The sequence below is a fragment of the Antrostomus carolinensis genome, unplaced genomic scaffold (assembly GCF_000700745.2).
Source record: "Antrostomus carolinensis isolate BGI_N321 unplaced genomic scaffold, ASM70074v2 scaffold18804, whole genome shotgun sequence".
NCBI lineage: Eukaryota > Metazoa > Chordata > Aves > Caprimulgiformes > Caprimulgidae > Antrostomus > Antrostomus carolinensis.
In genome coordinates this window covers 54,362-76,205 of record NW_010311642.1, presented here as the reverse complement: position 1 = coordinate 76,205, position 21,844 = coordinate 54,362, and the positions used below count along the sequence as shown (strand labels likewise).

The window sequence follows — 21,844 nt, the reverse complement described above, 5'->3', positions numbered from 1 at the left end:
TAGATTGGATATTAGGAAAAAAATATTCACCGAAAGCTTTGTCAAGCATTGGAAGGGGCTGCCCAGGGAAGTAGTTGAGCTGCCACCCCTGGAGGTATTTAAAAGATGTGTAGATATGGTGCTTAGAGACATGGTTTAAAGGTAGACTTGACAGTGTTAGGTTAATGATTGGATTTGTGGATCTTAAAGGTCTTTTCCAACCTAAATGATTCAATGATTCTACATTCCGTGATTCTACAAGTGGAGGCAGAGGGGATTCAAGACCACTGTGTATGCTCAGGACTTGTTTGGGTAACAAATCTCTGTCTCTCTCTTTTATTTTTTTCCTTCTAGAAAAACCTAATTATTTTGTCAAGGAACTTTCAGATCTGAAAGTCGATGAAAATGGAACTGCAGTTTTAATGTGCCAGAGTGAGAAAGCTGCATCCTCTGTAGTCTGGAGGAAAGGCATAGCTGAACTTAGAGCTAGCAGGAAATATGAAATCACACAGAAAGGACAAGTCCTCCAGCTGACCATAAATAACTTGGAAAAAAGTGACAGTGACACTTACACCTGTGACATCGGTGATGCCCAGACCAGAGCCAAGCTAACCGTGCAAGGTATGCATGAGAGGAATATGACTGTGCATCCTGGTTCTCCACCAGGAAACATAATATTCATAGGCAGATCTGTTTCTCAAATGTAGAGCTGGACACGCAGAGATATTTGTGGATTTGAAACAATTACACCTGGAGTACTTTGGGTATGATTTAAAACCCCAAAAGCTGGTGTGAGGAGAGGTTGGTGTTCCTTCATGAACACATGGTAGATATGATTCGGAACACCTGCCATTAGATAAGGGGGAAAATTATTCTGCCTTCAGGCTTATCTCCATATCCCTTGATGCCTCTTTCCACTAGTGGTTTCTAGGAGAGGATGGGCAAATGAATGGTCCAGGGATCTTTAAGTGCTTAATGTCCCTCTGTGCCTTTGACGTGAGTTACACCCGCCAGCTGAAGAGTACCTTGAACTTCAAGTCCTCTGTTCAGTTTTGGGCCCCTTGACTCCAAGGAGGACATGGAGGTGCTGGAGCATGTCCAGAGAAGGGCAACAGAGCTGGGAAAGGGTCTGGAGCACAAGTGTGATGAGTTCTCGGCTGAGGGAACTGGGGGTGTTGAGCCTGGAGAAAAGGAGGCTGAGAGGCGACTTTCTGGCTCTATCCAACTCCCTGAAAGGAGGGTGGAGAGAGGTGGGGGTGGGTCTGTTCAACCAAGGACCAAGGGACCCGACAAGAAGAAGTGGCCTCAGGTTGTGCCAAGGGCAGTTGAGATTGGATGTGAGGAAGAATTTCTTGGCTGCAAGGGTTCTGAGGTATTGGAAGGGGTTGCCCAGGGCAGTGGTGGAGTCCTCATCCCTGGAGGGATTGAACAGTCATGTAGACATAATGCTGAGGGACATGGGTTAGTTGGGGACTTGTCAGTGTTGGGTTAATAATTAGACTTGATGATCTTAAAGGTCTTTTCCAATCCAGGGAATTCTGTGGTTCTGTACAACCCAAGTAGCTTTTGTTTGATGCTACAGGCAGTAAATGAGCTGTGGTGGCCAATGCTAACAGCAGGGCAGTGTTTAAGGGGAAGGAGTGAGGTCTGGCTGTTACTACTCCTCACAGTCCCCTCACTGGAGCCTCAACTGGGAGAAACTCTTCAACTGATGAAGTGATGAATAGAATAGGAGGAACAATCCAAAAATAGTTGCATAGAGATGCAGTGGTGGTGTCGATTTATTAATTATTATAGTGATTTATTAAAGACTTAAGGAGTAAAACTGAGCTGCTCCACCTGTGATCATCTGTTAGAGCAGCCTTGGGAAGCAAAGTGTGCTTAATGCCCATCATGGCCCGAGGATCTGAACTACCTCAATTCACTGTGAGGTTTCGAACACCAACTTTTCTGAGTGAAAAAATACTTCTCTATCAGAAACCTCAAGAAAAAAAAATAAAAATTCCTTATACTGGTTTTGTAAGAAAAGCAACCTCAGATATATATTTTTAGACAGTGAGAACCTTGTTTTATTTAGTTACTTATTTATTTAGATAGAAGTATATATATCTATCCATTCAGGTTTTCAAGGATGTTTTTTTGTTTCCTTTTACTAAAGTTGCAGTCAGACTCTCTCTACTCTGCCCACTGTGTTTAGGGTTGGATTAAGCTTGAAGAAAGTGGAGGCTGAGTGGTCCTAACCTGTAGGAAAAAAAAGTTATATTTGCTCTAGAAAAACACAGGGATTGTCATGGAAGGGATCATTTACTCAATGATGTCTAGAGCCCAGTGATGCTCTCAGAGCTGCATCTTTTTAGTCTTCCGAGGTAGTTCCATTAGAAGAAACTTTATGACGTTGGATTTGCATTGTGCTGGCTACTTGTTCTGCTGCATGTGTTCTGGTGCTTTGAAGTTGTCTTCATCCAATGTCAATGTGTGTCCTGTATCTATTATCTTCCTGTGAATGGGTTTTGTGTTTGAAAACAGGGGAATTATGTTTCAGTCTTTTGTATTGTGAATGTATTTCTTGAAATATGTGGGAAATCTTGGAGTTTTCCTATCAATTTTCATGCTAGAAACTGAAGATTCCAGTAATTGATGTATCTATGTTCCTTTCAGGCCAGAAAGTGCTAATAACAGAAGACCTGGAAGATGTCACTGTGTTAGAAGGAGAATCTGCCATGTTCAAATGCAGAATCTCTCCTGTAGACTATAGCAAAGTGCAGTGGTTTTTGGATAAAACCCCACTCCATACCAATGAACTTAATGAAATCCAGTCTCAGCCTGGTGGATATCACTTGCTAACATTGAAAAAACTCTCACTGAAGGACTCGGGGGTCATTACATTTGAAGCTGGTGATAAGAAAACCTCTGCCAGTTTGGTTGTTGAAGGTAATTCAATCATAAAAACTGCAGGAGAGGAAAGAATGCATAGAAATAAGTATGGGTTAATGAGATTAGGTGGAAAAAAGAACAGAAATGTAAAAAATGTGTCCCCATGGTATGTATATCTGTATATGTTCAAGAATAGCTTTACCTATATGATGAAGCTAGGGCTGGGGAATGAACACTTTTTAATTCTGGACAACTCTCAGTGTGTTTATTGGACCTTAAATAAACATATTTTACTGTAGTAAATGAAGTAAATGAACATATTTTACTGTAGTAATGGTACATTGGGTTCCTTGCCCAGTTTTCCTTGAGGTGAGCTGATAGGGTGATGATAAATTAGGAGAAATCAATTCGTTCAAGAAGAAGAGAAAATAAAAGTGCAATCAATAAGTTTTTAATTTAGTTTTCATTGTTTTGAAGGCAACATTACGTGTGTTCTCTGCTGTTCATTGTTGACAATGAATTGTTTTCTCTGGAAAAGTTGAAGTGACTTAAAACTGAAGTGGTAATCTAATTCTATAGCGAGGGAATAAAATGAATGCCAGACAGCCCAATAGTCCAGGATTAGAGAGGTATTTTCTTACTGAAAACATAAATATTTCTTGTTGCCCAGAGATGTAAAACACACAGTCTCCACCATGTCAGATCGTATTCTCATTCTTTTCAGAATCACCACATTTCTTGCAAATAACGTGTTTTAGGCTTTTTTTCCCAAAATTTGAAAGTTTGATGAAATTTTGCCTAAATTTTGCCAAAATTTTGCCATGCTAAATGCAAACAGATTTTTACTGAAGGCAAGTGAAAGGTCTTGTTTGCAAAAGGTCCCAAAATTTGAAAGTTTGATGAAATTTTGCCAAAATTTTGCCAAAATTTTGCCATGCTACAGAAATGCAAACAGATTTTTACTTAAGGCAAATGAAAGGTCTTGTTTGCAAAAGGCTGTTTCCTTTTGATAATGCTAATATGTGATGCTGTAGTACCAAAATCAGGTTTTGGTCTCCTGATTGATTGGATTTTTATGAATTAAAAAGCATTAAACTAGAGGGGATAAGATCTAGCTTGACCAATTCAGCTGCTGTTTTTATTATCTTCTGTTATTTCTCTAAGCTGTGTAGAAAGACAAAAACTTCCAGAGTTCATCCTCTCTGCCCCAGTGACCTATTTTAGAAGTGAATATCTGGTCTCTGGAGGTGTCTATCATCTGCCAGTGGCTATAGAGACACCCTACATGACCAGTCTGGGCTATCTGCCTGGTTTTTAGAGGACTGATGAGATGAGACCTGGTCTAGATGACTGGCTTTGAGAAACCTGTATTGCACCTCACTTTATTCAGAATTAACTTTTCCCCATTCAGTTAGAAGGTTCAAACTAATCAGCTTACATGTAAAAAAAGAAAATCGTGTCTCCACCTTGTTCGTATTCAGCAAGATGCAAGAGAGATCTTATTTATGTTCTTCAACAGGCGTATTTTCTTCTCAGGTTCTCTCAGATGGTGTTAGGTATTTACTAAACAACATTTTATGACATGATTGGCACCTTCCTGAGGACCTTATAGTCATGAACAACAAATTATTTGTTATTAACCTTGACCTGTAATTTTAATACAAGTAATCTTGGATGTAAATCTCACAGATTACTTGTGATCTGAAAATCCACACCTCTTCTGAAACATCTCAGATGGTTTTTATGTGATTCTAGAGAAGCCCTGCATCTTCACAAAGGAGCTGGTTGATACTGAAGTCACTGAGGGAGAGGATGTGATCCTTCACTGTGAGACCTCCAAATCAGACAGCCCTGTAAAGTGGTGCAAAGACAGGAAGAGCCTTAGGAATTCTTCCAAGTATAACATCAGCCGGTCGGGATTTGAAGCCAAGCTTGTCATTTACAGGGCAGAAGAAAGAGACAGTGGCAGATATGAGTGTGAGGCTGGAGCAGCTAAAAGTAGTGCGGTTATTACTGTCAAGGGTAAGAACATTTGGAGTGATGGTTTGGGTCCTAACTTGTCATCTAACTCTGAGGTCAGAGTAATAAATTGAAATCATAAAAACATGAAACTAAACTGGAAAAGAACCTCATGTCTTTGCACCACAGTGCAGGAGAGGTTCTCATTAAGTCATCTGGGACAACACCCAGAGAGGTGACAGAATGTGAAACAGGAAAACCCTTCATCTTACCTGTTTTTAGCTCTGGGGAAGTTAAGTGCCTAAGCTCTCTTGAGAAGCAAGCAATGGGTCAGTAGGGGACAATGGGTATCTCTAGGAGATCCACCTTGACTAAGAGGTAATGCAGAGAAAGGATGAATCACCTTCTGAAGCTGTCTCCACTGATGGCTCTTTCCCAGGAGGGAGCTCACACAACCACATTTATCTGAGTAACTGCTTTAAGCAGCCAAATTTATTGAGAGTAACACACCCAAAGAGCATGATCAGGCATGAGGTGCTATCTCAAGGATTGTTGTCTGAGCTGAAGCTAAAGTTCTCTTCTCAGACACATGAAACTTTAGTGTACTTCCCTGAGCAAGTTGTATAAACACCAAGTCTGTTAGGTAAGCGTTGGGTCTGAGCTGTGTTAGAACTGGGCTCATCTACCATCCACTTTATAAACGCTCCTACCTGCCTTGAGTCACTGTTCCAGCCTGAGACTGGGGAGGAACTCATTCACATTGACAGGTTTGAGCAGATACAGGGAGGTTGTTAATGGATTTAACCGGACCAGCGGACGTCCTGCACGAAGCTGGTGTGACACACTTGGGAAGGGTGGATTGGAAACTGTACCTGGATTAGAGAAGTCAGTGTGAACAAAAAACATTTGGGTTGCTGGAATAGTCAACCTGAACCTCAGAGCATGAAAAGCGAAGGCAAGATGGTCACAGTATTTATCTAGAGTGCAAAGAAACAAACCAACTTAAGGCTGAGATCTGCTGTGAGAGGAAAGAGAAGACCTTGATCATATAATGAAGAAGAGAGGTGATGGTTAATGGTCCAGATTTGCTATGGCTTTCATTAGTATTAGGATGATTTCCCATTACCTGTTACACAAAAAAGAAAGATCTGTGTTGACTTTAGTAGAACCTGGATCTCACCCATGATGAAGAGGAATTTTTCTTTTAGGAAAAAACCTCACTCATAATGAGTGTTAAACAACAGCTCAATTTTTCCTTTTATGAAGAAGGGTGTGGATGGGTGTAGGATTTAAACACATGGATTCAGATCACCAGTAGATGTGAAGGAGTCAAATCAGAAGGATGCCTGCAGTAACTTACACTGCTGTAGCTTTCCTTGATCTATTAGGGTCACATCAGAACAGTAGGATGCAAAAAGAGAGGAGAAAAAAAAAAAAACAACAGTCAGTATTTACGTGACAATGAATGTCTCAAACTAGAGGCAAAGGGAACAGAAGAATAGACTGAAGTTTTTCAACAACCAACTGTTTTTTCAACAGGCAGCTGCATCACTGATCAGTAGCTGACTTGTATATTCATAAGACAGCAAAAGACAGGAAGAAATTGTTGGGTTTTTTTTCATGACCTGAAGGGAAAACACTTCAGTTGAGATTTTTTTTCTCAAGTGCCTTCTCTACACTAGCTCACCTTAAAGCCTTGAATCCCAGGCTGTGAGAGAACCTGCACAGGAATCTCCACAGGGACCCTTTCATGTCCAGCTGTGCTTTCCTCTTTGTGTTTGCTCTGTGCTGTTTTTAAGTCTGTATTTCTGTCTGATAAAAATATATTGTGGGGTTTTTTTTTTAATATAATGAGAAATCAGTTCTGCTGGTACAGACAGAAAGTGCTTTGCCATCTCTTTGTGTCCTCTGTGTTATGTGCAAAGTTGACCTCAGTAAAGTTTTACAATTTTTAAGCCAGTGGTCCAGCTCTGACCATCTGCAACACCTCAACACACTGTTTGTGTCATTAATAACAGGACAGCAACTGTCACTAATTGTTATTAATGACAACAGTAATAGTCACGATGTCTTCAATAATGCAGATAGTGGTTAAAAGGAAAAAAATCATATGGTCATAAATATTTTTTGCTGTTGTAGAGTGTTGGCAGCCAGATGTGAGCTGTAAGAATCTGTTTATTATTTGCTAGTGCTTTTCTGTTCCTGTGGTTTTCTATATGTATAACCAAGTCTGAAACCAAAAGGAAAAAGTGATTTCCAATCTCATGTGTTTCCTTAAACATCTGTAATGTTCTTTTTCAGAAGCACCTGTTCTTTTCAAGAAAGAACTCCAAAATGAAGAAGCTAAAGAAGGAAAACAAGTCAAGCTGACCTGTGAGCTCAGCAAACCTGGTACCCCAGTGAAATGGATGAAAGGAGACACTGTCCTCTATGCCAGCGAGAAGTATGAACTGAAGCAGCGTGGTACTGTGGCAGAGCTCATTATTCGAGATGTCAAATCGATAGATTCCGGGGAATATACCTGCAGCACTGGGGAGCTGAAGACCACTGCTCGGGTGAAAGTAAAGAGTAAGTAGAGTTGGATATATTGCTGCCCTTACTAATGCTTAAGTTCTAGTAAAAGAAAATAAAATAATCACATAGCGCTTAATTTTTGTGGCAATACCATCTACAAATTACTACATAAAATTTAAAGGTTATATTGCATACTTGTAAGCACCTGTGTATATTTCATTAATGTCATTTCACATTAGGTGTGATTTTAAATCTGTAATTTTTCACTGGGCAAAAAATAAGTAAGTGCAGAGGGTTCATTTTCTATACCCTACGGGCCAGAGTTCCTGACTTATAAACTATTTTACTTAACTGCGATTAAAATTGGAATTAGATTTGGAGACCAGGAGCATGGGAGCACAGGAAGAACATGAAAACGTAAGTCAAGTCCAGTCCCTCATTAAAGTTTAGACCTTCAAACTCCCCAAACCATCCTTTTTTAAAGGCTCAAACACTATCTGCACTCCCCAATGCCATTAAACATATAGAACACCTTCAGTAGTACAGTAAAAGTAGTGTATGGTGGAGTAGAAGCAGGAGAGATATACAATCATAGAATTGTATGGATTAGAAGGGAACTTCAAGCTCATCCAGTTCCAACCCCCCTGCCATCAGCAGGGACACCTTCCACTAGACCACGTTGCTCAAAGCCTCATCCAGCCTGACCTTCAACACTTCCAGGGAGGAGCAGCCACAGCTTCTCTGGACAACCTGGGACACTGTCTCACCACCCTCACACCAAAGAATTTCTTCCCAATATCTCATCTCAATCTCCCCTCTTCCAGTTTCAAGCCATTACCCCTTGTTCTGTCACTCCCTGCCCTTGGCCAAAGTCCCTCCCTAGCCTTCCTGGAGCCCCTTCAGGTACTGGAAGGTCACTAGGTCTCCCTGGAGCCTTCTTTTCTCCAAGCTGAACAGCTCCAACTCTCTCAGCCTGTCCTCACAGCAGAGCTGCTCCAGTCCTTGGATAATCCTTGTGGCCTCCTCTGGACTCATTCTAACAGGTCCATGTCTTCCTTGTGTTGGGGTCTCCAGAACTGGAGGCAGCACTACAGGTGGGTCTGAGGAGAGCGGAGCAGAGGGGCAGAATCCCCTCCCTCCACCTGCTGCCCACGCTGCTCTGGGTGCAGCCCAGGACACGGTTATTGGCCTCTTGCCTGCCAGCACACACGTGGGGCATGAATACGGTCACAGAGCCCTTCAGCATCAGGGAATTTGTTAGTTGAGGATGCCCAGAGGACCCTGAAGGATTCCTTATTAAAGATGAGAGATACTTTCCCCCATGCCCCAAGGAATGCCCAATGACGAGATGATATCTGGGGGAAAATTTTCTCCCTGCTCCCAAGTCACTTTGATGCCACTGGTTTTATGGGGTGACTGCTACCATGGGACAAGAGGGCATGTCCTGATCCCTGATTTTGTGTTCTAGCTGTTCCTGTCCTTTTTAAACAAGCCTTGGAGAACACAGAAATGGAAGAGGGGAAATCTGTCTCCTTGCGCTGTGAACTCACAAAAGCTGATGCCTCCGTGGTGTGGAAGAAGGGACAAGCCACGCTTCAGGCAAGTGCCAAATATGAAATGAAGCAGAAGGGGACAGTGGCAGAGCTGGTGATTCATAATGCAGAGCCAGAAGATGCGGGAAGATACACCTGTGACACTGGAGACCAGCAGACCACAGCCCAAGTCAAAATCCATGGTAGGAATAAGACACTTGCTTGTGACCATTTGTTGTTGTTGCTATGGTCCTGTTAGCTCCTGCACATTTATTGGGAGCATTCAGAAAAAAAACAGGGTTCAGTACAAACAAAAGGCAGCTCTGGCTGGGTCCATTGGGTTCTTTGCTTTCTAGGACAATGACTTCATGTTAAAACATAGCAATCAAATATCCTTAATAATGAAATATCTTTCCTTGCCTCTGAAATAATTGTTCTGCTTTTTGCTCAGGACAGAAGAGCTTGTCTGAGCTCTAAGTCGGGAGGTGAGAAGGGCCTCAGTTACACATTTTGTTAAAGACTATGCAGATCTTTTCTGTTCTTGCTCAGCAAGGTTTTCACACATCTGTGACCAACAGCAGAAGGGTAATTACTTCGATATTCTAATTATTGGGAAATAATTGTTTTGTTTTTATTTCCGTCCAAACCCGTGGTGTGCTATTGTAAATGCAAGTAGAGACCTGGAAGTGCAGGTAGGTCTGAGCTTATTAGCTATGCCAAGAGAATTCGTTTTGATTTTAAGTCCCATATGAAGCTACCAGTTGGTAATGATGCTTCTAAAGTAAAATGAGAATGCTTCATTCCTCAGCCGTTTCTGCACTCATTAAAGAAGAGCTGAAGAGCGTGGAAGCTGTGGAAGGTGGGACAGCCACCCTGCGATGTCAACTGAGCAGAGAGGCTCCCGTGGAGTGGAGGAAGGGGCACACTCTTCTCCGGCCAAGTAACAAGTACAGGATGAGGCAGGAGGGCGCGGTGGCTGAGCTGTTGATCCATGATCTGGAGCCAAAGGATGCTGGAGACTATACATGTATAGTGGGGAACCAAAAAACCACAGCAGCCTTATCAGTGAATGGTAAAAAGTCAGAAGTAACCTATGAAACTCTAGAATTTTTTCATCCATCTCTTCCCTCCTCCTTTCTGTACACTCCCTCTCAACACCTACCTTTATGTCCTACTTCTACTTTTTTCATCCTGCCACTTTTTCATGTTGTCATGTCACTCCTTTCCTCAATCTCTACCCACAATCACCTTTCATTATCCTCAACGTTGTGTGTGTGTTGTGTTGTCTTCTCACCTTTCTTCAAGTAAATGGTGCTCATGTGCATGAATGTTTTCCTGAATTAATATGGAAACATAAGATTCCTTGTGATTTTCTGTTAAGGAGAGTTCATCATTCATTATGAGGATGGGTTTGTCATTTGTATGCATGATCCCTATCAAGATCACCCATTCTTTGATTCACACAGAACAATTTATTAGAGATTTTTTTTTTTACCAGGCACACAAAAAAAGGCAGGATAGGTTTAAAGATAAGGGTGTTGGAATAAGGTGTAGGTAGTCAGATGATAAATCACGATTCAGCCTCTGATCAGAGGTTTTGAGCAGGACTTGGGTTGCAATCCCTTTTCATTCTGCATCTCTCAGCCCTGCCAGTCCGTTTCAAAAAAGAACTGAAGAACGAGGAAGCCACGGAGAGTGGGACAGCCACGCTGCAGTGTGAGCTGAGCCAGGCGGTGAGCTCGGTTGAGTGGAGGAAGGATGGGAAGGTGCTGAAGCCAAACAGCAAATACAAAATGAGACAGGAAGGACGTTTTGCTGAGCTGGTGATCCAAGACTTAGACTTGATGGATGCTGGGAGCTATACCTGCATGTGTGGAGACCAGAAGACAACAGCTGCTTTGAGAGTGAATGGTAACCATTCTACTCGTGTTTCTCATTAAACCCCAAATTTAGCATATTTGATAGCATTTGCTGGTCATCTGAAGCTTGGTCAGTGTGATTTCTTAGAGGTTTCATGTTCTCGGCTCTGTGATACCAAAGAATCATCCTATTAGAGAATATTCCCATGTGCTTTTTTTTTGCTTTGAGACAGCACAGCTATGTTATATATTGTATTCTCTAATGTATTTCTCTAAACTCTAGGAAGTTTTACCCCCCTTTCAGCTCTATCCACCTAGAAGTAGTGCATTTTTGGTTAAATGTATATGCTGCAGGTCAATAACTCACAGCAGAGTCCAGTTTATTTCAATCTAGTGCTGATTCCTTCTCTATTGGTATTGCATCCTTCAGCCTTGCCTATCCTCTTCCAAGAAGAAATGTTGAACAAGGAAGCGACAGAGGGTGAGGCAGTCACTTTGCACTGTAAACTGAGCAAATCGGCCCCAGTCGAATGGAGAAAAGGGAATAAGGTACTCAAGCCAAGTGAAAAATATAAAATAGAGCAGGAAGGTCCTTTTGTGGAGCTGACGATCCAGGATTTGGATTTGGCAGATGTTGGTGATTACAGCTGTGTGTGTGGAGATCAACAGACAACGGCTGCTTTGACAGTAAATGGTAAAAAGAAATTCTCAGCACGTGCCCCAAGTAAACCTCTATAATTCCAAACTCTCTTCCTCTTTTTCTCCTGTTTCATCTGTTCCCTGTATACTTTCCATCCTTCCCCCTGCTGATTAAATTTTCTATTTTCCTTCTCTCTCTCTCTCTCTCACTTGATGCCCTTTTGATGTGCTATTTGTTTTCTTAGGTGCTAGTCCCCAACTCAACACAATCTCCTAGTCCAATATAGCTGCTTGTATAAAAACAATTCCATAGGGATTGACCTGAAAGTGGGAATGATATTTACTTTCTTTAACATAGACTCTTACACTTGTTGTTCCTAAGAGGAATAAGATTTTGTTGATGTGTGATGCTACACAAGGACCATCTTAATGAAAAATTGCCTTTTAATGCTCCTGCTATTCCCAGCTCTTTTTAAAACAATTTTGGTTTAACTCTTCCAGAGTTTATACTTTTATCTCTGCAGAAAGCTGACAGCATGTATGTAACTTCTGTTCTAAGGGGCTCTATTTATAAAAATAGAGACAGTGCCATAAATCAGGCACTTCTGTAGAATTGCATTTTTTTTTTTCTCAAGGGAAATAAAATGTTGAAATACGGCCTCTCATTTTACCCCTTTGATTTCGATGATGCATAAAGTAAAGGATAGATGGATGGTTAATTAAGTTTGCAAGACAGACTTGCTTTTAAAGTAATTTTTAAAGTGTGAGGACAAAAAATTAAAAAATAAGACTGAAGTATCTTTTGAATTGGAACAAAATCCTGGAGTGTGAAGAAGGTCTTGTGGTATCAGTGACATGCAGGTTCAGGGAGATAAGAGAGCAAGTATATCATGGGTCAGGCTTTCTGAGCTTTGATGCCATGTCCGTATTGCATTTACTCTGCAGTCCTGCCTGCTCTTTTCACCAAAGAACTGACAGATGAAGAAGCCACAGAAGGTAAAAGTGTCTCTCTGCACTGTGAGCTGAACAAGGCTACTGCTAATGTGGAGTGGAAGAAAGGATTCAAGACCCTCAAATCAAGTGACAAGTATAAAATGAAACGAGAAGGTGCTGTTGCTGAGCTTATAATCCAAAATCTAGACACGACGGATTCTGGAAATTATTCCTGTGTGTGTGGAGACCAGCAGACTATGGCAGTTCTAACAGTACATGGTAAAACAAACAAAACAAGACACGTACTAAAATTAACGATCCTGTTCTCTCTGTTCATTTGGACAGACACCTGGTTACCCTTATCATCTCCTTCCTTTCTGCCAGACCCTTATCCACAGCTCATTGATGCCAATGAGTGTTCCTATCGGTGTCAGTGTGGCCAGGGTGCACGGCACATGAAGGGTATCAGTGTGCAAGCTCAACTCTAATTGCTGCTATGGTTTTAATTAAGGTCTATCATTCTGCTTTCCCCCTTGAAAGTTCCTTTATTAGACTCCTCATTATTCTCAAGCCCAGTAAAATGGGTTGCCTCGAAGGGACTATGACTTTAGGGATTTTAAGGTTTCATAAAATTCCTAAGGGTGAGGTTATTCCTTGGAATCTTATTCCCATACTCCATTCTCAGGACACCAAGGTGCTTTTATATGTATGGGCCTGTTGTCACTGCATTCAGTTACTCTTTTGTGTAAATCAAGCCCAAACCTTCTAAGGGATGACCATTCCCAAGGAGAACTTTGATTTTTACTGTAACTGGCATTTTTAAAAAGATATGTCAGTTCAGGTGAAAATGTTTGTTTTCACACTACATATTGAAATTAACCATTTCATTCCAAACTGACATTTAGAATGAAATTCCAAAGTTTCATTTTTTTAATGACCAATGTATTTTCATTTGCTTAAGTATGTGAAAACATAGTAAACATCCTCTCATTATGGTTTAAAACAGCATATAAGAAAACCAATTTTTTTTCAGAAATTTCAGATTATTATTGAATCTTTTTGCTTGAAATTTCCCAGGAAAAAATGGGTTTTCTTCTTTTGTCTGTATTGATTTATGACTCTGAGTACATGTAAAATGTCTCTATGGATTACTGCAAGCATTGAATCCTTTCCTGGTGATGACATTTTTTTTTCCTCATACTGATTCATGAAGACTATTGACAATCTATGTTCTTGTACTGATAAATCAATTCAAGATAAGAGGGGAAAAAGAATATTAAACATCAGTGTTTAATTTTAACTCTTTGGAGCTTTACATCTCATTGCTCATATTGCTGTCCTTCAGCTTTGCCTGCATTTTTCAAAGAAGGATTGAAGAACAGAGAAGCCACAGATGGTGCAACAGCCACTCTGCACTGTGAGCTGAGCAAGGTCGGTGTCCCAGTGGAGTGGAAAAAAGGGGACAAGACACTGAAACCGAGTGATAAGTATAGGATGAGACAAGAAGATACTGCTGCAGAGCTGTTGATCAGAGATCTGGAGGTAGAAGATACAGGAGAATACACCTGTGTGTGTGGAGATCAGAAGACCTCAGCTGTCTTGACAGTCCATGGTAAAAAAGATGTTTTCCATTATGATAGCAGTATCTCAGGGAGATGGCTCTTCTCTGAGAAGTCTCTTTCCCACTTGCTGTGATATTTTGATTCTGCAGCATTTTCTTGCTTTGCTGGCTGTGTTTCCTCCCATCTCCCACTGTCTATCAGTTTGAAACTGGTGGCTTTGTAGCAAAGTAAAGAAGAGTTGTGAGGAATTTCTCATCTTAGCCTTCAATTTTTAAAAGTGAAAAAGACACCTACGTGTAAGCCCAAAAGTAAGCAGAACTCCAGCAGCAAGATTGTTCTCAGAGGGTTTGTCCTTGCATCCCACTGATGTCGGTGGATTTTGGTGCTTAACTTGAAGGAATAATGTTTAAAAACAATGAACTCAGTCGGTGAGAGGTTTTCCTATTCAGGGATGAATGACTGCCCTGCTCCTTTGTGGGACTGTGATATACTCTGCTGAGGAAATGCAACTTTCAAAAAAAACCCCTAACCATTATTCTGCAGATCTTAATTTAGAGAGTACTGAGACAGGTTTTGTTCCTGTCTCTGCCTTGGTGAATAACAACAAGCTTTGGTTGCCCCTCCAGCATGGGCAGTTCATATATAGATCCAATAAATCATAGAATAGTTTGGGTTGGAAAGGACCTTAAGGATCATCCAGTTCCAACCAAGGAACACCTTCCACTAGACCAGGTTGCTCAAAGCCTCATCCAACCTGGCCTTCAACACTTCCAGGGAGGAGCAGCCACAGCTTCTCTGGCCAACCTGGGATAGGGTCTCACCACCCTCCCACCAAAGAATTTCTTCCTCAGATCCCATCTCAATCTCCCCTCTTCCTGTTTATAGCCATTATCTCTTGTTCTATCACCACCTGCCCTTATAAAAAGACGAAAGAATAGTTTTTACTTGAGATACATCGTAAGGATAAGGTGCTTCTAAGGACAGGGACAAAATTGTGGAAGCAAAACTCTCTTCTCTCAGACTTTCTGAACGCTTTTGCTTCCTCTTCGTTCTCCCAGCTGGAGGTTCCCCCCCTTCTCTGAGCTGGTACTTTCTTTCCTGTGCAAAGTTGCTTCCTTTATACTTTGGTGGTACACCACAAGGCAACTTGCTGAATGCTACTAGAAAATAAATCTCTGTATTCCTGATACTATAGCCATTATATCCTTGGCTTAAAGGTGCACCTGAAGTTATATTACAAATGTGCAAAGTTGCTTCCTTTATACTTTGGTGGCACACCACAAGGCAACTTGCTGAATGCTGCTAGAAAAAAAACCCTCTGTATTCCTGATACTATAGCCATTATGTTTTTGGCTTAAAGATGCACCTGAAGTTATATTACTATTTCTTTTTCTGAACAAGAAAGATAAATTATGGTGTCAGGAAATGTAGAGATCTCCAACTAGCAGTGCTGTCACCCGGGGCAATGACTTTCAATAAAAAGTCAGGTCATTAATGTTCAAGATAAGTGATTTCAGACTGAAATAGGTAGAGAGGACTACTGGAATCAGCCAGGAAATTATGACCATGCTGCATAAGTCAACATTGAAGGCAGGTCGTGGTGACAATTATCTCTGTGAGATCCTGCAGTAGTTTTCTAATAGACACAGTTTTCAAGATTATATGATTTGTTTTCCTATAATAGTGAAGGACTTGCCTCAGAACCTAGTCTTGATTTCCTCGAGGTCTGGTTTTGATTTACTCTTTGTTTATATTACATCCCATAGCTTTTCCTGCACTGTTCAAAAAGGAACTTGTCAATACGGAAGCCAAAGAAAATGGGACAGCTGTTCTACAGTGTGAGCTAACTAAATCCACTCCAGTGGAGTGGAGGAAAGGGCAAAAGGTGCTCAAACCTAGTGAGAAGTATAAAATGAGACTGAAGGATACCATTGCTGAGCTGACAATCCATAGCCTGGAAGAACAAGATGCAGGAGATTACACGTGCATGTGTGGAGACAAGATGACTACTGCATCCCTGACAGTGCATGGTAAAATACATAAATTTTATAGGGGTTTTCTGCTTTGTCATCTGTGATCTCATGCAGAATCAGAAACTGGTCCTGATCCTATCTATTATTTGAAATTGTTATGACATCTGTATCAACCACTGGGAATATCTTCTACTGAAAGTCCTTCTCTTAGGACTGAAAAATAGCACCATACAGTCTTTTCCATGCCTGTTCTTTCATGTTTATGGAATCTGGAAGTAGATAATGAAGACCTCAGTAAAGTCATAAATAGCACTTTCAGTATTTCCATTAATTAATTTCTCTAGGCATATCACAGAAATTTCACTTGTTTTCCTTGAGTGGAATTGAAAGTTCCTCTGTTCTGATAACAACTGAGAAAGGCAGGTGAGAATGATACATCACAGCCTGGAATTTTAAATAACGTAGTGTTCAATTTAATTGTTCATCTGATCTTAAGACAGAGTTGTGCATAGTTCTTTGAAATCTTGGGAACAGCTTTCCGTAGTTAAAGTGCCTTTTCTGTGCTTAAAGTGCCTTTAAAGCACACCTTCCAGTGCTAAAATTATAATTTTACAATAGTGATTTCCAAATCATTTATGATTTAGACATGCTGAATGTGGTGTGTCGCAAGGCATAAGGCAGAGATGCCCTTGAAATCATTGTTTGCCTCTCAGGTACAGTATATTCTAAAACATTTAGATACTAAAGGGTTTTAATCCAGTGGAACAATCAAGACACAGTATTTCCTCAGTTTTAAAGTGCTCTCTCTTCACCTATGATCTTCAGCCCTTCCTCCACATTTTAAAAAAGAGTTGAAGAATGTGGAAGCTACAGAAAAAGGCAGAGCCACTTTCTGCTGTGAACTGAACAAGCCTGCAGCCGCTGTGGAATGGAAAAAGGGAGACAGAGCCCTGGAGCCAAATGACAAGTTCACCATGAGATGCGAGGGCACAACTGCTGAGCTGGTGATCCGTGATTTAGATTTGACAGATGCTGGAGATTATACATGCTGTTATGGAGATCAGAAAACCACTGCTGCGCTAAAAGTGAATGGTAAAAAAACCCCACAAAAAAACCACAGCCCCCTCCAAAAAAACCCACAAACCAACAAAAAACCCCCACAAACAAGCAAAACCCCTAAAACTCCAAATTATGTGGATTATTTTCAACCAGCTGTTTTTTAAGAGCATAGCTGTATCAGCTTTGAAATTGCAGCCCCATTTCTGATGAATTTAGCAATACATGGTTGGACATAGGCATAAATTTACTGGTCAGTGTCAGGCACAGATCAGGTGTCAGTTGCAAAAATTTCAGATATTCATCTTGGTACTAATTAATTTCTTTGCTGCACATGTTCAGTAGTAGTTGCTAAAAAAGGAAAGTCATATTATTGTGATGTTGGTTGTAATGATGTTACAGTCCTAAAGTTGATAATATTACAGCTTGGTGATGAGATATTTTTGATACAGTTTTTTCAGTGTTTCAGAATAATTTGACAGTCAAGTTCTCCTAGACCATTATCTGAGGAGAAATCTCATGGAAAAGTGAGATTGATGCCTCAGATACAGTTTCATCTCTGTACTTTTTCATTAGTGATTTGCATTGTGATAGAGTTTAGTTGGTTAGCTCTAGTTAGGCTTTATTTTCCATTGGGGTAGGTAGCACCCAAAGTGAGGTAGGGCTCAGACTTACAGAGTCTGAAGAAGTTGAGACTGGTGTGGTTCTTTATTTCATGCCACAGACCATACCATAAAAAAAGTTCTGACTTATGAACAAGGTGTTTTCCAGCTTTCCAAAGTCACTGTTTCATGGTTCTTAGGGCGGTTATCAATCATACTTGACTAGGGAAGGCTTTCCTTGTCACCTGTGGTTGACAGACCACAGATAAATTGTTACTTGAATAGCTGCCGTGGTCATACATTCTGCTCATTTTGAACTCCTCAGCCTTGCCTGCTCACTTCAAGAAAGAGATGAAGAATGAAGAAGCCACAGAAGGTGAAACAGCCACGCTACAATGTGAGCTATCTAGGGCTGCCTCTGTGGAGTGGAAAAAGAAACACAAAGTGCTGAAATCGAGTGAAAAATTTACTATGAGACAGGAAGGTACTACAGCACAACTGCTGATCCATGCTTTAGAAGTCAAGGATGCTGGGGAGTATACCTGTGTATGTGGAGACGAGAAGACTACTGCAGCACTGACAGTGCATGGTAAAGAAAACAGAAATTAGAAATTTTTGTGTGATGTTTCTCCTGTTTCCTCTGGAAGCCTCAGTACTGACACATGAGTTCTTTCTCTAATCTTGCTGTTGATAAGTCTGTTGATAACAGATTTTCTTGGTTTTATTGTGGTTTTTGTCTAACTAGAATTGTAGTTCCATTGATTGTACTAACATTTGTCCCTGTTTTCTTCATCTTGCTCTTATTGGTACACAGCTATATTGCTTTGCACCACACTGGAGACTGAAGGATTCCATGTACTTGCATTTTTTTGTTCTGTTTTACTGACTTTTGACTTGAGCCTAGAGAGATGGACTAGCAGGAACGTTCACACTTCTTAAAAAGCACAATCTTGGATTTCAAGTTACATTAGGATTTGCCAGATAATTTTAAATAGTGCAAACAAAACTTGATTCAATGTAACTTTTTTATATAACTCTGATCAAGAATCAGGCAGATTTGTATTCTGGTATTGCAGAATGCTCAGCATTATAGTGTGAGAGTACTTCATATCCTCAGTCAAATTCATCTGCAAACTTTCCTTGGAAGAGAGGGAAACTTTATTTCCACTATTAACCTAGGACAACAGGAAGTAGTTTCAGCCATCTTTCTCACCTGGAAATTCAGTAGGTCAATGTGTTGATTTCTTTTTACTGCCCAGACTTTTTCATCTTGATATTTACCAATAAAACAAGGATGGATTCAGTCTTGACCTTCTAATTTAGCCATGTAAAACAGAATGGGAAAGGACCTCTATGGGTCATCTAGTCCACCCTTGAACCCCTTTTCACCTCTAGTGCTGAAGAATTTGCAGTTCCCCTGGACACTTTTTCCACTGCCTAGCCATCAATACTGCCGTAAAGTTCTTTCTAATTTCAACAAAAGTCTTTCTCGAGCTGACTTAAGTCATTCCTTCTTGTTCCTTATCCTGTAGAAATGGAGAAATGTTTGCTATTTTCTTCTCTCTGAAAGATTTAAAAACTTTTATCATGTTTCCTTTCTGTCTTCTCTTTTCTGGACTAAGCACCTTCAATCCTTTCGCTCTTTCTTCATAGGTCATGTTTTCTAGACTTCTGCTCATCTTTGTTGCTTTCTGGATCATCTCCAGTTAATCCACGTCTTTCTAGAAGTGTGGTGGCCAAAAGCAGACTACAGTGCTCCATCTGAGGCTTTGTCAGACTGGAGTAGGATGGAAGGACTTCATGTGTCTCACATATGACACTCTGTTTTATCTATCCCCGTTATGATGTTTGCTTGATTCACATCAGAATTGCATTTTTTTTGACTTGCATTGCTAGTAACCCGAAATCTCTCTTTGCAGATCTGCTACCTATTGTTCCCCATCTTGTATTTGTGTTGTTGATTATTCCTAAATATAGTATCTTGCACCTGTTGTTGCTGAATTATAGCCTATTTTTTTCACCACTGCTTCATCAAGAACTTCCATATCCTAATGCTGTTTAACAAAATGCTTTCAGCTTCTCTCCCTTCCCAGCTTGAGATCATCTGCAAAGTTAATGACTACTCTGCATTTCATTGTCCAAGTCACTAAAGAAAATGCTAAATAATACTGGACTGCAGAGTACTGAGGAAACCTGCTCAACTCATTCTTTCATTGACAGTAAATCACAGTTGAATATTCATTCTTGAACTGTGGTTTTCAAACTGGTGGTGCTTCCTACTGTAGTTCCACCTATACCTAAGTCAGGGTAAGAGCTTTACTAAAATAAAAGTGTACAACATGAACTGTGTGGATAATAGTAATAGTAATAAGCTTCTATCAGTGAAGATTATTAACCTATGTAAAGAAAAAATTACACTGGTCCACTCCTTCATGAAAAGAAAAGCTCTTGGCAAGTCCAAGTGTATTGCTACAGTATTTTTCAGAGAATTATAACTAAGCTGAAATTGCCATGATTTCTTGGATCTTCTCCTTCCTGCACAGCTCTTTACCTTTTTTTCCAAGCCAAGCACTGGAAATGGGATTCAGCTTGTAGATCAAGCCTGGTGAGTGTTCCTAACTTCCCATTGTTGTCAATGAAGATCTAATCAACACAGTCAATGGAAGCCAGGCAGATATCCTGTTCACTATACAGCAAACATTTACATTTGGTTAACAGGTAGCTCCATTGGCTCCATTGACTTTATGGATGGATCTTTTTTTACTGTCCTGGGAGCTTAGACTCTTGGTTTACATGGTGAGAACTAAAAATGCACGTTTCAATCTGTGAGATCTTTTCTACTTCTGAATTTCCATTTTTTCAATACTCATGGAACATCACCCATTCTTTTTGATTTCTCCAGTGTAACTCTTAATGGCTTATATTGGTTGAGCCTGTATCTTGAGTATTCCAGGACAAATTTCATCACATCAAAATGCTTTGAGAATATTCAGTTTATTTAAATATTCTTTAATTTTTTCTTGTCCTAGCCAAAATCCCTATTGCTTTCTTAGCTGTCATTAACTTTAATAGTAAAGAAGAAAAAGGAATTAAAATGCTTCAGCTGTTCCCATGTTGCCTACTATCAACTTACCTTTCTGAAAGTTGGTAGACCAACTTCTCCCTTGTTGTTTCTCTTCCTTCTAATCTACCTACAGAATGTCATTGTATTATTTCTGCTTCTTTCTAGCTCAGGCTGTCCAGGTTCCCTAGGATTGACATGCTACTAATCTGATACAGCCAAGAACCTCAAGTTGAACTGTGAGCAGAGGACATGGAAAGCTCCTGGAGTATCCAGGAGCTTGTATCTACTACCCAGTTGCTGGATGCAAATACATACAGCACACAGCTGTGTCTGGAGACATTTGACATCAGCATCATTGTGCAGATTACCTTTCAACCCCTCTTTCATGCTGATCTCTTTGTCCATGAGGTGACAGAATCCCAGAATGGGGAACTGCCCTTGACCGTCTTGAGACATGCAGGGATCCTGGCCTTTCTGATTTTGCCTCTGCATTTGGTAGTATTTCTTTTCCTCTCATCTAAACCTCACATATTTTATAGGTCTCTTGAGTTTCAGGACATTGAAGAATTTGTGATTTAGGCAGAGTATTCCTGATGATCCCTGAAGTGAGGTAATCTCTGTAATTATGCCCTTAATATTGTTTCTTTGAGGAGTTTTCTACTCTTCAGTAACCTTGTCTTTTAAGTTTCCTTCTGCTTGATCAAAAGTAACAATTCTTCAATTATTGAAGCTTGCTTTCTTGTTGCCCACAGAATTTCCTTCTACTCTTCTCCATCATTACTTGTCCTAAAATCCATGAGCTCTCCTGTTTAATAATCGATGTCTGCCCAAATAGCTTCCACATCTATATTCTCAAATATTTATTTCTTGCTCATTAGAGTCAGGAACTGGAGATCCTCCTCTCCTGTTCTTTCATATCTGTTCTGTATTCAAAAGTGATTCCCACTCCATTCCAAAGATTTAGCAGACATTGTCCCACCCTACTGCTCCCACAGTACATATTACCACACTTACCATCCAGTGTTTGTTCCAGAATGGATGGTGTGATAGGATACACCTGAACATCCTGGTGTGATGGTCTTATAGCAGATTCCTACAATGGAGACATCGTCCTTCTTTGTCCCTTTTACTGTTAGCCAAGCACTTTCAAGGGATCTCCCTGAGTCTTCTCTTCAGCCTCATTCTAACTCTTGGGCTACATTTGTAGGCATCCTTAACATGTAAGGTAAAACTTCATTTTTTCCTTTAGATTTTTTTTCCTGATCATGGTAATTTCCAGGGCTGAATTATACTGAGAA

The 21,844-nt window shown here is 40.4% G+C and overlaps 1 protein-coding gene across 1 annotated transcript in view; it reads left to right on the top strand.

Moving 5' to 3' along the window:
• Nucleotides 1-333: 333 nt before the first annotated feature.
• The window catches only part of OBSCN (obscurin, cytoskeletal calmodulin and titin-interacting RhoGEF), a gene marked incomplete at its 5' end in the record, with an annotated part of 75,308 nt that continues 53,797 nt past the window's right edge, over nucleotides 334-21,844 (top strand). The window contains 13 exons of the mRNA XM_029084701.1: nucleotides 334-600; nucleotides 2,638-2,910; nucleotides 4,609-4,875; nucleotides 7,114-7,380; nucleotides 8,795-9,061; nucleotides 9,667-9,930; nucleotides 10,503-10,769; nucleotides 11,148-11,411; nucleotides 12,302-12,568; nucleotides 13,635-13,901; nucleotides 15,618-15,881; nucleotides 16,650-16,916; nucleotides 17,808-18,071. Coding sequence (XP_028940534.1) covers nucleotides 334-600; nucleotides 2,638-2,910; nucleotides 4,609-4,875; nucleotides 7,114-7,380; nucleotides 8,795-9,061; nucleotides 9,667-9,930; nucleotides 10,503-10,769; nucleotides 11,148-11,411; nucleotides 12,302-12,568; nucleotides 13,635-13,901; nucleotides 15,618-15,881; nucleotides 16,650-16,916; nucleotides 17,808-18,071 — 3,465 coding nt within the window. The remainder of the gene's footprint in view (nucleotides 601-2,637; nucleotides 2,911-4,608; nucleotides 4,876-7,113; nucleotides 7,381-8,794; nucleotides 9,062-9,666; nucleotides 9,931-10,502; nucleotides 10,770-11,147; nucleotides 11,412-12,301; nucleotides 12,569-13,634; nucleotides 13,902-15,617; nucleotides 15,882-16,649; nucleotides 16,917-17,807; nucleotides 18,072-21,844) is intronic.